We start from the raw sequence: 16,731 nt of genomic DNA, 5'->3' as shown, positions 1-16,731 counted from the left end.
GAGATAAAACTTAATTCATCTCGAGGGAAATTATTGCAGAACAAAGTGAGAAAGAGTGTAAATAAAACAAAATATAAACACTAAAGATTATCATAAGGTGAAAAAAGTTAACGCCTTCTTCTTCTTCTCTTTGTTGATTGACAGGTGGAGGCGGGGCATCAGTGGTACCTGCAGGTGATTTATGTCATCAGTCCGGAGTCGCGCTCCAGCCCCAGGATCCAGCGCTCGGTAACTTATCAGCTGAGCCGTCCCAAACGTGACCTGGTGGATCGCAGCGGGCGTCTGACGCTGGACGAGTCGCTGATCTACGACAACGAGGGCGACCAGGTGAAGAACGGCACTAACATGAAGTCGCTCCGCCTGGAGGCCGGCCCCTCCGCGTCCTTCAACGCCCACGTGGGCAGCTCTGTGGGCGGGGGCGTGGCCGCCGTCACCCTGCTGGTCCTGGTCCTGCTGGCCGCCTGCTTCCTGTTCCGCCGCTGCCGACGGTCGGCCAAGAAGAAGAGCAAGAAGCCTCAGAAGGTGTACGAGGAGTATCCGCTCAACACCAAGGTGGAGGTGTGCATGGACAAATGCGTGGAGAAGAACTTCAGCACCAAACACTGCACCGTGAGAAACATCAACATCCTGAACCGCAACCAGGAGCCCAACGGCAAGGCCAAGGTCAAACAGGTCAACCTGGAGGTCAAACTCCACAACAACCTTAACGACGGCACTGAGGTCTGAAACACTGACGAGGAAGGCGAGAGGAAGAGGAGGAGGGAGTGAAAAAAGAAAAAAGGTATTTTCTCAAAGAAAGTTTGTACTTAAGGAACGAGATGTTTGTTAATGTATTTTTATACCGCTTTGAAAAAGGGAAGAGTGTGACGTGCAGACAGCGACGCTAATCATTTCGCAACTGGGCTACCTCAGGAATCCACAAACCACTCAGCTGCGTGAAACCGCCAAAACATCCGCGCCCCGTCGTCCAAACCGATCCCATCACTGTTTTACTTGACATTTACGTCCTCTTTAGCACCAGAATGGTGACCGGTAGCTCAGACACTGGTGATTGTTTCCACGAGAACACCGCTGTATCGAGTCATTTCACTGCTAATAAATGTCACTACTGTGGAGCGGCGGCCGCTGTGGGAGTCTGCGTTTATCTCTCAGTTATCGAGCACTGTTTCTGTAAATATATATTAACCCTTTGAAACCTGGAGAGACATCACTTTTCTTTTGTGGTGTTCAAAGTCTTTTTTTTTTTTACTTTTTTAACCGTCAAACTGAGCAAATTGATTTGCTTTCTTTCAGAGGAAAAAAGGCAACGTGCACCTTGGCAAGAAATGTTCCACAAATTGTTGTGAATTAGTAGATTTGGTAAGATGTTAGGAAAAATGTCCCAAAAACAATATTTATTTAGTTGTTTAGTTTTTGTTTTTTTTGTCTATTTTTCTAATTTTCAGGTAATTTTTTGAACTTTTTTAAATTGTTTTTGCTGATTTTTGGGTTATCCTTTCTTAAGTTTCTCATTGCTTTTTTCCCTTTTTTAATTTCTTTCAAAAATATTTTAAAAGCACAATAAGCAACATAACACCCAGAATAATTAAGAAATGACTAAGAAGTTGCAAAAAAAAATTACCTGAAAATTTGTAAAATAAACAAAAAGAAAAACAATAATAATAACAATAATAAGGAAAAAAATGTTTATGAAATATATAGTTTTAATAATTATAAACAGAGTTTTCTGGCATTCTTTTGAATTGTTTTAAGCAATCTCTGATCATTTTCTCTATCTTTAAAATAATTTTAAGTACTTTTCATGTCACCTTTTAATAATTTCTTGTTATAGTTTGCTGGCATCTCTTGTCAAGTTGCTGATTTCCTTTTTTCCTTTTTAGGAAGAAATCTCTTAGCTCAGGTTTTGAAGGTTTAAATGCTCGTGAAAAGCGTCTGAACGCAGCACAAGAATCGATCCAGTTTTCAGAGTGTTAATAAACAAAATGTTTCCTGTGGAGCGACTTCTACACCGGCTGCTTCTGACTGCTGTGAAAGTATTAAGCACATACAGCGTGCTGCTATCCCCCGAGGCCGAATGAGTGCAGAGTGTAAATAAAAACAAAAATGAATGATACCTTTTCAAGTGCAATTATGCCATAACTTTTGTTAACCCTTTCCTCATGAGCAGGAACTTTGTTTGCATTTTTTAAAGCCTTACTTAGAGACATTTTTTACTGTCACGTTGAACAAACAGATAATTCTTCTTGTTTCAACACAAATTCTTATTTGTTTTTGTCCGTACTGTACTCTGATAGCTGCCAATATTAAGTGCCATGCAGTATTTTTCCTCATGACTTTCAGAGCGAATCATCCAAAGTGTTTTTTATTTTTCCAAGAGTGAGAAAGTGGAGCTTTCCATGTGATTGTAACACATCAGATGCCGCCGTTTGGATAACAAACAACATGTTTAGACCTGGTTTTAACATGACCCTAACACAAGTGGACCACCAAGACCAACGTGTCTTATAACAAGTCATCACATATTGCCGCTTTGCACTAAGTCTACATATTACGCTGCATTCACACATGATGCAGAACCGTTGTGAAACGCACTGATTTTCTGTGGAGCGCCAGATGCTTTTTGCTTTCAGCGTCTGTATTGAGCAGTCAGACTGATCACACTGGAGACGCCGCGGCCCAGAGCTCCGCATCAGGCTGGTCTATTTTTTCTGCAAGCCATGACGAAATATGGCAGGAAAACACACTGAATGCTCCATTATTAATGATATTAACACTATTTTAGGTATGATATGAATGATTTTTATCATGATAAATGATAAAATATGTATCCAGTGTTTCCACAGTGCTTGTCAGTTGTGTCTAAACAGAAAGGGAGAGACGTTCAGACACACAGCGACACACAAACAAGCAGAGACAGAGCTCTCCGTGTGATCAAAGAGGAGCAGAGAAGGAGAATCGCTGTGGGCTGACGCGGAGAAATGTGTCGCTGGTTTGAACAGTGAGACGACCGCGAGACAATTAACGTATTGAGGCGCTTCCGTGTCCAGTGTGAACCCCGCGTTACGCCTGAGTTATGCAGTTCCGGGATGCTCCTACCATGATGTCAACACATGGTGGGATTGCGCTGCACGTGGTTACATTTAGGCAACACAAACACATGGCAACCAACGCCGGGATGTCAACAAAGGCACATGCTGGCACAGATAGTTAGATTTAGGCAAAAGAGGCACATGGTAATGTGTAGAAAAAAACATCGCATTCAGACAGGAAGCAAACACCAGATTCTCATGAAAGTCCGGGGTTTGTTGGATCTGTCCACCGCCCCTCCTGCCCGCCCTAACAGGACCTCCACGCTCCTTATATTACATCGGTACTGGCAGCATTTCAACCTGATGACGTTCTGCGGTGTATCATGCAGACGTGACAGGTTCTGGTCGGCCGCGTTCGTGTATCATGCTGCTGACGACGTCCAGTGGCGTATCATGCAGACGCAAATGCTGCCTGTTGTTGTCGGGATCTCATGCTGAAAGCTCTGCAAAAGCGGCGGTATTTGATGACTTGAATGAAAACAGGATGTGTTTAGACGACATTTGTTCAGACCACCTCGGCAGGTGATCAGATCACAATGCATCTTGGTGGTCGTTTACGTCTGTATTTGGCGCTGTCTCCAGATGTGAGACGCGTGTTAACACCAGGTGTAAACAGGCCGAAAGGTTCGATCCCGTCCACATGACTGAGTGCTTTAGCCTTACTACTGTTCTAATGAAAATAATCACTTTTTAAAAATGTATTTTTTAAGAGATGTGTGTCTACCTGCCTTCGTTCCGCCCAAAGACACTAAATCCCTCCTTTATTTTTTAAACGTTATTTTCTTCTCATTTATGTATTATCACGCATTATCTTTATGTTACGCTCAGCTAATGATGTACCCGTGATGTTTTTAAGTGTGTGACACTGGTCAGAGAGCACTGCAAAAAGAAAAAAAAAAAACCAAGACATTTGTTTTCTCATGTTGACATGTTGTCTTTCTCTCCATTCGGATCCCATCTCCTGTTTTCTTTCAACTGTGTGCCTCAAAACTACACGGGAACAGGAAATTATGGGAAATAACAATATATTTTTGGTGCTATCATTTTGTGGAAAATAACTACAATGCTATCAACATGATGCCTGTATTTGGTGCCTTTTTTAGTAATAAAAAAATCTTAAAACTCTCAGTTGTCTTGTATTTAATGTTTTTTCATCATGTTTAGGAGTCAGGGGGAAAATCAATAGTCTCGCAGTATTTTGTGTTTTTTTCATATTGTTATTTATCAATTTTAATACGATTTTTTAAAAATTAATTATCAATACTTTTACTAGAAATTAAACCATCGATTGCCTGCTAGAAATTTTTTTTAAAAAACATGGCTTCTTCAGTTCACTGGATGCATTTTGCAGCAAAAAAACAAAAATGGAAACAGACAAACAAACATATATATATATGTGTATATACATATATACAAGTGACAAACTATCTTTAAAAGTTTTTCTTAACAGATGAAACAGTTGTTATTTTACCTTGAAACATTTTTTTCCTTTAAAATACCATTACACCTATTACACCAATAACTGTCATAAAGTCTACAAAACAGTTTCAAATACAAGTTTATTAACAAAAAAGTTTTTTAAAAAATAGAAAACAAACCATAAAAGAGTCGTGTGATTTAAAAATTATTACGATTTAAAAAAAAATATTTTCTATGAGGCATTGTGTAAAATCAGAGGTCGTCCCTCGAAATGCAGACGTTTGAAAGTTGTCCGAGCCGTCCCTGAAGGCAGCACGTGTGTGGGCGTGGCCAGGTGACTCCGCAGGTGGGTCAGTTTCCACAGATTGAAGGTGCGGCAGATGAACTCTTTTCCGGTTCAGACAAACATTCAGGTGAGCGTTTCTTTTATCTCTTTAACGACTAAAATCCTCCTGCGAGTTTATTTGTTTTGACTGTCGGCGACACTTTATTGGAGGTTTGGAGCGGAAGCTCGCGCACAGGTGATTAATTTATCGCGTAAACTCGTTATCAGGACACCTGGGTAAAAAATAATACAATAATTCATATGAGAAACTCTCAGTGGATCCTCTGATTCACTTCATCTTCTGATTCACAGCTCGACAGCAGATTCATCGTGTTTAACCCTTTGAATCCTGCATGTGCGTCAGTTGTCTTGTGCGACATTTAGTCACCTTTAACAAGAATTTACACCTTTGAAACCTTAATAAAAAAGAATTTATTCTGCTCAAAAACACGAGAAAGGACAATGAGCTAATTGCAGAAGTTATAAAAGGTGACAAGAAAATAAACTGCAAATAAATGTACAAAAAAGGAGGGAGAATTATTAGAAAATTATCTAAATAAAAATGGGGAAAATATCCACAAACTATATTTTATTAACTATATTTATGTATTCAAAATCTTTTACATTTTTACAACGTTTTTCAGTTCCTTGTTTGTTTTTGGCTTTAATTTTTGTTCTAATTTTCATTGAATTTTCTTGCAAATTTACTATTTTGCTCATTTGCTCATGTTTCAAAGATGCAATGACACTTTTATTTCCTCTTTTAGCACCAACAAAACAGTTTAATCTGTGAGCGCTTTGACACATACGTGTTATTGTTTTCGTGTCGTGTATTATAGATTATTTTTTCCATTCAGTTTGGACAGTTTGGTTTATTTTGGTGTGTCAGAGTGTGACAGTGATGTAAAGCTGCAGCTGGCTTCACTAATGATGTTAATTTGCTTCACATTCATCAGAACAGCTGAGCGTATAAACAAACAAAGAAATCTGATCCTGTATCACATTTCCACAGATGCTGCACAGACATCACAATAAACCTTTTAATTCTATACAAAAACAAATGGACAAGAAATCATTTATGACAAATTCTGTAAAAATAAGAAATTAACTAAAAGGGAAATAACAGTAACTCAGAACTGTACAGAAGAAGATTAGAGACAGTAATTAAAGTTTAAGGGTATTTTTCAGCTTCCAGTTTTCCATTTTTTCACATTTAAATGACTGAATGAAAAAAATTAAAACGTGTAGGAAAATGTTGATTTCAATTTAAATAATTTTGATTTAATTCTGATATTCTTTTAAATAAATTATTTATTTTTACATAATTTCACTTTTAACTTCAATTTTTGAGGTGTTAAAAATCTTTTGGTCCGGAACTGGCTCCATAAACGCAGCCATGAATCAGGCCGCAGCGTAACATCTTTGGCGTGTTTGTAGCGTCACTTTACCTCCTCTGAGAGTGTTTGTTTGTTTGTTTTTTTTTTGGGGGTTTTTTTTAGATTATTTTTTGGGGGGATGTTATGGAGAGTGTCTCTACACAGAGAATCCTTTTTGTTAAATAGTTAGGTCCTTTTTGTTTATGAACACTTTTGAATGTTCAGAGTTTGATGAAAATACAAAGATAAGAGTTTGCTGCCACAAATCACTAAATTACGAGGATGTTTATATAAATTTGGTGTATTTTTTCTTGCAGAGGTACCTCTTGTTGGCATCATGGCATCTTTATGGGTAAGCCATTTCTCTGTATTTATTTATTTATTTGGGCTATTTCATTTCCACTTTTGATGCATTTTTACATTTTAATCCAATTTTCTGCAGGATGATTTGGACAATCTGGTGAATTCTCCGTCATCGTTCACAGAAACAGTAGGTCCAACTAAAACTTCACACTGACTTCATGCTCCTTTTGTGATATTAATTATTGCACACATGATGAAAGTAAACAAAAACAATACAATACAAACTGTGTTTTCTTCAGACTGGAGAGCGAGGAACCATCAAACCAAAACCAGACTTTGATGCAGGAGACGACGTGGAGGCTCTGAGGAAGGCCATCGAAGGACTCGGTACAAAAACAAAATTTTTCTTCTTAAAGCTGCAACTGTAGTTACCTTTCTTTACCTTTTTGATTTATTTCCTGTTTCAGAGCCTGACTATAAACTCATAACATCCTTTTAGGGCTGGGCCATAAAAAGATAACGGTCCATCGCGATGTAACTTTTCCTCGATTAGTTATGAGATGTCGATGATAGAACACATTCCAGCCGTGTCCGCTCCGCTCTCATTCTCCCCGGTGTCTCTGCCGGTGTCTCCTCCGGTGTCTTCGAATGTCTGCTCCGCTCTCATTCTCCCCGGTGTCTCTGCCGGTGTCTCCTCCGGTGTCTTCGAATGTCTGCTTTGCTCTCATTCTCCGCCGGTGTCTCTGCCGGTGTCTCCTCCGGTGTCTTCAAATGTCCGCTCCGCTCTCATTCTCCGCCGGTGTCTCCACCAGTGTGTCTGCTGGTGTCTCCTCCGGTGTCTTCGAATGTCTGCTTTGCTCTCATTCTCCCCGGTGTCTCTGCCGGTGTCTCCTCCGGTGTCTTCGAATGTCTGCTCCGCTCTCATTCTCCGCCGGTGTCTCCTCTGGTGTCTTCGAATGTCACTCTTATTCTTTGCCAGTGTCTCTGGATGTCCGCTCCACTCTCATTCTCCACCGGTGTCTCCACCGGTGTGTCCGCCGGTGTCTCTGCCGGTGGACTTGGCGGTTGGGGGGTCATGTATTCTTTTTTATTTATCTCTTTGTATATAAAGCACTTTGTGCTGCATCACTTTTGTATGAAAAGTTCTATACAAACACAGCATCATATCTGATGTTTCTTTTTTAACTGTTTCAGGCACCAAAGAGGAAACTCTGATTGACATTTTGACCCATCGGAGCGGCGCTCAGAGGCAGCTCATCTGTGACGCTTATCAGGAAGCTACTGGAAGAGTAAGATACTGATACTGATGTTATTTAACAGAGAGCATCGCAGTCTCTAACACATCAGCTTCATATTACTGAGTATTTACTGTTAAAATTATTCTTAGGTGAAATATTAAATAACTTGTTCGGTTGGAACAGTGCACGATAAGTTTCTTTGAAGTTTTCAACCAGCTTTTTATCAAAAATGTCTAAATTTTACTTTTACTAAGTGCTTCACATACTGTATAAAGATATAGAAGACAAAAAGAAACAATAAAAACTGCAAGTAGAAATAATAAATAGATAAGCACAGAATGCATCTTCACATGGACGAAACCTGCATGAAAAAACGAAACACTAAAATATCTCTCAGGTAAGTCTTTAAACCAGAGTTACATTATTTTATTGAACAGATTTTTTATTTAAATATCTTTTTGTGCAGCTCTGACATGATGAGTAGTTTCTGTGTGTGTGTGTGTGTGTGTGTGTGTGTGTGTGTGTGTGTGTGTGTGTGTGTGTGTGTGTGTGTGTGTGTGTGTGTGTGTGTGTGTGTGTGTGTTTGTTTGCAGAGGCTGGGCTGTGTTTGCATGGGTGTGTCTGTGTGATGAGTACACACGAGTGTGTCTCTGTTTGAAAAGTGTCTCGTGTTTTCGTCACAGACGCTGGTGGACGACCTGAAAGGAGACGTCAGCGGAGACTTGGAGGAGCTGCTGGTGGCGCTCGTCACGCCGCCTGCAGCGTTCGACTGTCATGAAGTGATGCGAGCCATGAAAGTCAGTTTACCTCACTTTTATCTGCTTATCTCTGAAAAGTTTTAGTGTTATAAATTTGCAAAAAAAAAAAAAAAAAACGTCTGATGAGAGAAAAAGATATTTTGAAAATATGTGTGAAAAAATATTTTCCAGAATCATAATCAGGTTTACTGGCAAAGTAGGTCTTCACTTAGATGTAGATGTCTTTGTATTTATTAAATAAAAATAAACATAAAAAAATTAAAAAATGAAAGAACAAATACTGAAAAAGTCACAAATCTTAGTTAATTTTTTTACAATAATTATGAGAAATTCTTGAAAAAGGTGTAATTTTTTTCAGAATAAAGTCTTCTGTGCAGTGTTTTTATTATTATGAAAACAAAACAACTAAAACTCTGTGTGAAAAAAAATAGTCAACTGAAAAACACTTGACACTTGACTTCTTTCTAGTTTTCAAAATACATCTTTACAAAATAACATACAAAATCAGCATATGCAGAAAGAAAAAAGAAAAACCCACCTTTTTCTTTTCCAAACCAATAATTTTACTTCTCATTTCCCAAATCTATTGCACCCTGGTAGACTATTGCAGTAAAAAAGATTTTAACTAATTCCACCTTCTGTATCACATATTATTGATGATATTTCCCAAATATGTGTTTTATGCTTTTTATGTACTTTTAGTGTTTTGACTTTTGTTTAATGATGATGATAATAATAATAATAATAATAATAATAATTATTATTATTATTATTATTATTATTATTATTATTATTATTATTATTATTATTATTATTATTATCATCATCATCATCATATATAAACTTATTACTTTGTATAATTATTATATTTTATTGATGTGATTTATATATGTATGTGTTTGTGTGTGTGTGTGTGTGTGTGTGTAAACACACATTGTTAAATGGTAAATGTTTTTATTTATTTTAGCACTCTCACATGTAAAACACTTTAAGTTGCTTTTCATATTTTATAACTAAAAATTAAAATAAACCAGTGACCACAATGCTAACAGACAATATTATACAAGCAACGTACAACCGAATAAGTAAATGAAAAAAAAAATTCTATTTAAAAAAAACTATATTTATATATAATATAATTTTATATTTTATTTTATATAATATAATTATTTTATATAACTTTATTTATATATTTTATATAATATAGTTATAATAGCATTTTATATTCTATTTTATTTTATTTAATTTAAATATATAATTTTAAAAAGAGGATAGAAAGGGTGGAGGTTCATGCACACAAAAAAATAGAAAAGAAAGGAAAAAAAGAAAACAATATCTTTGCTGCTCCACACACTCACTCGACATACTTAAACACGTATTTGTCTTTGACGACTCCTGTTATCAGCAGCAGAGGCGTCGTCCTTTTCTGTGGTTGTTTGTTGTTTGGGAGGGAAGCGGAGCTCCGCGTCGTCTGTCAGTCAACTTAAATCTCACTGTCGTTCGTGATGTGAGTTTGGTCTAAATGTGGTAAAGTGTTTGTGTGACGTTTCAGGGAGCCGGGACGTCAGACAGCGTCCTGATAGAAATCTTTGCCTCCAGATCCAACCAGCAAATCAAAGCTCTGACTGACGTCTATCTGGAAGGTAAAATAATTTAAACAGCCTGAATTCATCACGAGAAACTACAGTCCATCCAAAACTGCTGACGTGGCTGAAAGCATGAATTAATTTCATTTTTGAATATCTGAGTCGTGAGTTTGTCTCCACAGAAACAGAAAAGAAGTTGACTCTTGACCTGAAGTCAGAAGTTTCTGGAGATTTTGCCAAAGCGCTGCTCCTCCTGGCCGAGGTTTGTCATCACAATACAAACAGCAGCAGCTGTAAACAGCGTGTATTATATCCTCTCTAACTTACTGAGGACTCGTGATGTGCAGTAAAATCTATGGTTTCAGGGTTTTTCGGGGTGTCCGTTCATCAGATTCCTTCATACTGCTGCATGCAATCTGCACACAATCAAAACACACTCCCTCTTCATCACTCGCGCTCTGAATCTCGACCTTCTTACACACGTCTGTTTCTATGGAGATGAAACAAAACGTCATGTGCCAAACTCCCCAGAGACAGCGGTCGACCTGCAGAGCGTGCTGTTGTTACTCTGCAGTGTTTAGCTTTTAGGTTATATCTGCATACATTATGGACTGACAGTAAAATTAGTCCACAAACACACATTTTTTTTATCATTTTTATTTATATTTTTTTATTGTTGGTTATCTGTAGGATTATTTAGTTCATTTACACAATTAATATTGGTTTAAATACTTGTGAAATGAAAGCAGCTGAGACAAGTGATGACTGAACTCTTCCATCTCAAACATTAATTTAGCAGATAGCTCTTTGAGAGCAGGACTTTGGTGAGAAGAAAAGTGACGTCGACCTCCTATTATGTCCCGTCAAATCTGACCAACTTGCAAGTTTTTTCTCTAAAAAGAAAAAATGCAATTAATTTGCAATTATTTTGTCATGAGGTTCCATGTCTTTGTTCACACATGGCATCTTCACACACAAAGAACATTTTGGGATTTTTGTTTATGAAATTGTTTTTGTTTAATTGAACTTGTATACGCCGGTGGTGTTCCCGGGCAAAAATGACCAGCCATTAAAAATGAATAGGTGAATAAACTGTACAATATGTTTCATTTGAGTGTTTGTTATATTCAAAATAATATCTTTATAATTTTTTATTTGAGGTCAATGAGGCCTGCAGACCATAAATACCAAACCGAAGTTCAAAACCGTTCACAAAAACTTGAGTTGATTAACAGATAAAACACAACATGAGGTAATATGTATTTTTTATGGATTTATAATCATCTTAAATGGATCGGTCCTTTTTGAGCGGGAACATTAGGATAATTCAGCTGAAATGAGCAGAACGGGGGTTAAATTAAAGTTTTGTTCTTGTCTGCAGGGTCAGAGGGAGGACAGCACCTCAGTGGACACAAAAAAAGCCAAAGAAGAGGCCAAGGTGCCGTTTAATGCCTGTTTGAACTTGTTTCATAAAAAAATGTGTGTATATATAAACTCTGTAACGGTCTCTGGTTATTTTGAGTATATTTTCTTTTTTTTTCTGCAGGTTCTTCATGATGCTGGAGAGAACAAATGGGGAACCGATGAGTCTAAATTTATCGAGATCCTCTGCCAGAGAAGTATACCTCAGCTACGACAAAGTGCGTCGTACTTTACCCAGGTTGTGTTTAATCTAGAATAAAGTTCTCACAGTTTATGACCAGTTTGAAATTATTTTTTATTTTCTTCAGCTCTTGTTGATTATAAGACCCTCAGCGGGAAAACTCTGCAGCAGAGCATCAAAGGAGAGATGTCTGGGGAGCTGGAGGAGCTGCTGGTGGCCATCGGTACGTTAGCCTGCTTATATCGTGCTTAAAACTTAAATTCTGACATAAACATAGACATTATGTGGCCAGAAGTATATGGACAAAATCTTGGGGAAGATTAATGTCCATGTTTCTGGAAAATCATATTCAACACAAAAATATGGGAGTAATAGTGGGGTGTCCACATACAGCGTCTTTCCAGAAATATTCTTTGGTGTTTTTCCTATTTAATTTTTTACCCTGTAGATTTAAATAGATTTTTAAATGAAAAATGAACTAAATAATAATAATAATAATAATAATAATAATAATAATAATAATAATAATAATAATAATAATAATAATAATAATAATAATAATAATGATTAAATAAATGGAAAATAAATAAAGAAAAAATAACAATAATTAAAATAAAGAAAGAAAGGATGCAGCGTAACAAATCAGGAAAAATGCCAGGTGGGATGAACTTTTTCAAGGCGCTGTACTTTTGGTGATGTAATGCATGTTTAAATAATTAAATTAATATAGTATTTAGCAGCAAAACTGTACATTTTTCACATATTTTTTCCCTTTTCTTGTAGAAAAAGATGAAACTTTCCATAAATGCTGTTTTTAATCATGTTGTTGTATCTGACTTCTGCTCCTGTTCCAGTGAAATGTGTGAAAAGCGTCCCGGCGTACTTTGCAGAGTGCCTGTATGACTGCATGAAGGTGAATCTGCTGTTTTTATTGCTCGTGTTTGAATTACAGATCAGAGGAACAACTTACAACCAGGGAAACTATGAAAGATTTATAATAATTTGGCGATTAGCACCACCTCCTGACAATATTAGGAAACATCATCAAACATTAGTCCTCCTGAAAATTATTAAATATCATTTACGCGACACATTTAGATTATAAAAAAACATCAGTCAACATTACGTTATGTGTGTTTTTTAATCTGTAAGGAATTTTCCAAGGATGTAACAACAAAGAAATGACGGTTATAGTGTGATTTGATGTGCCAGCCCCATTAACCCTTTAAAACTTGAGCAAATTTGCTTGATCTCTATAAAACAAAATCACTGGGAGAAGGCAACAAAACCAACAAAGGAAGAAATGACCAAAAATTAGCAAGAAATTATTAAAAAGTACCAAAACAATTACCTGACAATTAGTAAGTAAATAAATACATTTATTTACATTTAAAAAAAGAAAAAAATTACCTGAAAAAAGTGCTTAAATAATTGTAAATTTGTAACATAATTTTAAATATGTAATTATGATTGTATAAATATAGTTTTCCCTGGCTTTTTTTCCCATTTTTTTCCTAAACATTTCCTAAGCTTTTTAAAAATAATTTTCTAAAGCTAGTAGTTTCTAAATGAAACATTTGTCACCGATTTTTTTCATTGCCTTTTTTTTGACACGTTTTTTAAAAGAAATCGCAGCAGTTTGCTCGGGGTTGAAAGGGTTAAAAACCTGTGAGAGGTGAGAGCGAGGAAAGTGATGTCGCTCCAGGTTTCAAAGAGTTAAAGCATAGTTGTTATCCTAAATATATTGTACTTAACTCTTCCTTTTGTGTGTGTGTGTGTGTGTGTGTGTGTGTGTGTGTGCGTGCGTGTTCTGTCAGGGCGGTGGAACAGACGAGTCCACTCTGATCCGCATCATGGTGAGCCGCTCTGAGATCGACCTGCTGGACATCAGAGCCGAGTTCAAGAAACTCTACGAATACTCGCTGCACTCGGCCATCGAGGTGAGTCCTTTTTTTTTACGGATTTAATAATACATTTATTTTAAATATATATTAGGTTTGCAATAACCAGCTGTACCTGCTCAGTACATTTTGGTAAAAGGATCCTTGCAGAGATTTTGTCTCCAGCATAGAAACTTAAAATCAAACTAAAGCGTGATCAGACAAATCTGTCTCTGATCTGTCTCTGATCCGTCTCTGATCTGTCTGCGTCTCTGTGGACTCACTGACGTTTCATCAGTCTGAAGACAAAATGTTTCACTGACAAAAACCGACAAACAGCTCAATTTTGTTTTGCACTTTGATATCAGAGAAGCGAAATATATAAAATGAAAAACAAGCTGAGACACAGAGACAGAGAGACACAGAGAGAGACACAGAGAGACACACAGGCACAGAGACACAGACACACAGAGAAACCCACGTGGTTATGGTTCGGAAAAATATGTTTTGACAGCAATGCTAAGAGACGTTTTGAAAAGCAGTTTTGCGGTCACAGTCTCACCTGGATAAGCAGCGATTTCTCCATAAAAAAACACCACTTTTGTTGTAATATCCCTGCTGGAAAAACAGCGATGCGTCGCTGAATTTGGTGGCTAAAAAGCCGCCTGAAACACAACAATGACTGGATCTGGATCCAGCAAAAGCTTTTTGTTTTGCCAAAATTTTAAATGACGGGCTTAAAATAAAGTGATTTTAATTACGTAATCTTTTTTGTACACTATGTTCGAGGACGGTCAAATGTGAAAATCTGATGATAATTTAAGTTTCTGTCCATCATAAATGCTGTTCACAATTTTTAAAGAAAATATGGGGTTCTGATTAGAAATATAACCGTCTAAAGTCGTACGTCCCTCTTCTGAGCCAAAATACAAACTACACGTCGCTCCCAATTGCTTGAAAAATATTTGACACAGACACATTATCTGACCTCCCCCTCAGAAATTAGGAGCAGTCCCTTAAAAGTAAAAGTCCTACTTTTAAAATCTAAACTACAAGTACAAAAGTATTAAATAATATGTGAACTTAAATGACCAAAAGTAAAAGTAATCATTAAAAAGAAAATCCAGAATCATGTTACAAATACCTCAAAGTTGCACTTGAGTAAAAGTACTCAGTTACATTCCTCTGCGGGTCGGTGTGGTGGGAGGACACTTTTCTCCTGCTTGTGTTGCTGTGTCCTCCAGTCGGATCTGTCGGGCTGCCTCGGGGAAGGCGTGAAGGCCATCTGTGGAGGAGACGACTAACTCGCACACCTGAGGTCCACCTAAGGTCCACCTGAGGCCGCCATAACCTCCGTCTGATAACTTTTATCTGATAACTTTTTATCTGATAACCTCCGTCTGATAACTTTTATCTGATAACCTCCGTCTGATAACTTTTATCTGATAACTTTTATCTGATAACCTCCATCTGATAACTTATATCTGATAACTTTTATCTGATAACCTCCATCTGATAACTTTTATCTGATAACTTTTATCTGATAACCTCCATCTGATAACTTTTATCTGATAACTTTTATCTGATAACCTCCATCTGATAACTTTTATCTGATAACTTTTATCTGATAACTTTTATCTGATAACTTCTGTCTGATAACCTCCACTCTCCTCTCATCTCGTCACCACTAACCGATGACTCGTTTAAAGTCTCAGAGCAGCTTAAATTAAATTCAGACGTCATATTAAAATTAGAAAAGCACAGTGAAAAGCCTTCAGAGGCACGCAGGTCATAAAAGATTCATTTTTTAACATGAAAACGTCAACTGAGGTTTTAATCTTAAATTCTTGTCACGTTTGCTGAAAGTTTCAAAAATTTTTTCTATTTTGGTTCGAATTAAGACCGAAATTACAACTACCGCCAGAACTGACCTCCTAAACTCCCATTTTTTGCTAATAACTTCCAAAAGGAAGGTGGTGGGGACCTGAAATCAAGCTACTCAAATGGTGCCACTCACGACTTCCTACGGCGTCGGGAAGTGGGCGAACCTGGTTGGTTACGGTTATTAGGATCATTCATGCATTATTTTTTATTCTGCCTGTTTGAAAATTCTCCAAATGTAGATGATGTTACAAGAAAAATGTTTCAGCAAAAATAAAACGTAATGCAGCAGGCGCAACTTAAAAAGCGACATTAGTGTCTGCAGCAGTTGTGGAGGACACATTCACATCTTTAATGAAGTAAAAGTACCAATACCACACTGTAAAAATACTCTGTTACATGTAAAACTCATGCAATGGAAATGTTACTTCAGTAAAAGTATGTAATTACAAAAATATATGCAGGTATTAAAATTAGAAGTTTTCAATGCAGAGAAAGTTAAATCAATTCAATTAATTTAACCAATTAAAAGGAAATGCAGCAGACTCAAATCTGAGAAGCTGAAACCACGGCATTAAAAAAATAAAAATAAATACATTACAATCAATTTTCTAATCAATCAATTCTAATTGTTTTAGCTGCACTTTTATATTGTAATATGGTTCGTGCAAAAAAAAGAGAGTTGGAAACTAAAGTTGCTAAATAATTGTAGTTTAAGTAAAACTTTTTCTTAAGAGAAAAAAAATAAGAACCCCAAAAACATTGAGCACTAACAAAACAAGAGCACACCAGGAAATGTGTAAAAAACAAAAATAAGAGAGAATTTGTTTGCTTATTTTCTACAATATTTTTTTTGATACATTTTTGATACAAGTTTTGATAGATTTGTCATCTAATAACAGTATGACTCAATAATTGGTAAATGCATCAATAAAAACCAATTTAATGACAATGAACTGAAATAATTACGTTATGACATGAATAGTTTATTAGTAAATCATGAGTTTTAAACAGTTTGCATAAAACTACATTATTTTGAATCCTTAATTTTAAAATTATTTGCTAATGTGACTTTCTCTGATGACTCATACAAATACCTGCGTTATATTTCACTTTAAGTCGAATTATGATCCCAATAACTTACTAACAGTAACAAGATAAATAATATTTGATCTTGTGTCACTTTTCTCTTTTATTAGAAAATCATTCTTTCCTCTTTTGTTTCCCTTTTAAAACTTTGTAATTTCCATAAATAATAATAAAAGTAGACATT

At 36.5% G+C, this 16,731-nt stretch overlaps 2 protein-coding genes across 2 annotated transcripts in view; both read left to right on the top strand.

The window, feature by feature from the left end:
* The window catches only part of fras1 (Fraser extracellular matrix complex subunit 1), a 307,798-nt gene extending 306,638 nt beyond the window's left edge, over nt 1-1,160 (top strand). The window contains 1 exon segment of the mRNA XM_042487917.1: nt 145-1,160. Within this exon segment, the coding sequence (XP_042343851.1) occupies nt 145-726 (582 nt within the window). The 3' untranslated portion in view covers nt 727-1,160.
* Nucleotides 1,161-4,868: 3,708 nt separating this feature from the next.
* On the top strand, nt 4,869-14,908 carry anxa3a (annexin A3a). Its single transcript, XM_042487925.1, has 14 exons — nt 4,869-4,921; nt 6,527-6,561; nt 6,652-6,699; nt 6,812-6,899; nt 7,707-7,801; nt 8,434-8,547; nt 10,061-10,151; nt 10,277-10,356; nt 11,476-11,532; nt 11,641-11,734; nt 11,825-11,920; nt 12,552-12,610; nt 13,515-13,637; nt 14,822-14,908. Exons 2-14 carry the CDS (start codon nt 6,547-6,549, stop codon nt 14,879-14,881), a joined length of 1,020 nt encoding a protein of 339 aa, XP_042343859.1. The 5' UTR covers nt 4,869-4,921; nt 6,527-6,546; the 3' UTR covers nt 14,882-14,908.
* The last annotated feature ends 1,823 nt before the right edge of the window (nt 14,909-16,731 follow it).

Source organism: Plectropomus leopardus, chromosome 6, assembly GCF_008729295.1.
Source record: "Plectropomus leopardus isolate mb chromosome 6, YSFRI_Pleo_2.0, whole genome shotgun sequence".
Lineage (NCBI taxonomy): Eukaryota > Metazoa > Chordata > Actinopteri > Perciformes > Serranidae > Plectropomus > Plectropomus leopardus.
This window is presented reverse-complemented; position numbering and strand designations above follow the sequence as displayed.

What these genes read in the sequence shown, in the direction of transcription:
- anxa3a (XM_042487925.1), top strand. An exon ending in ATCAGGAAGCTACTGGAAGA is followed by an intron (nt 7,802 to 8,433) that starts GTAAGATACTGA and finishes TTTTCGTCACAG; the next exon opens with ACGCTGGTGGACGACCTGAA. An exon ending in CGCTGCACTCGGCCATCGAG is followed by an intron (nt 13,638 to 14,821) that starts GTGAGTCCTTTT and finishes TGTGTCCTCCAG; the next exon opens with TCGGATCTGTCGGGCTGCCT.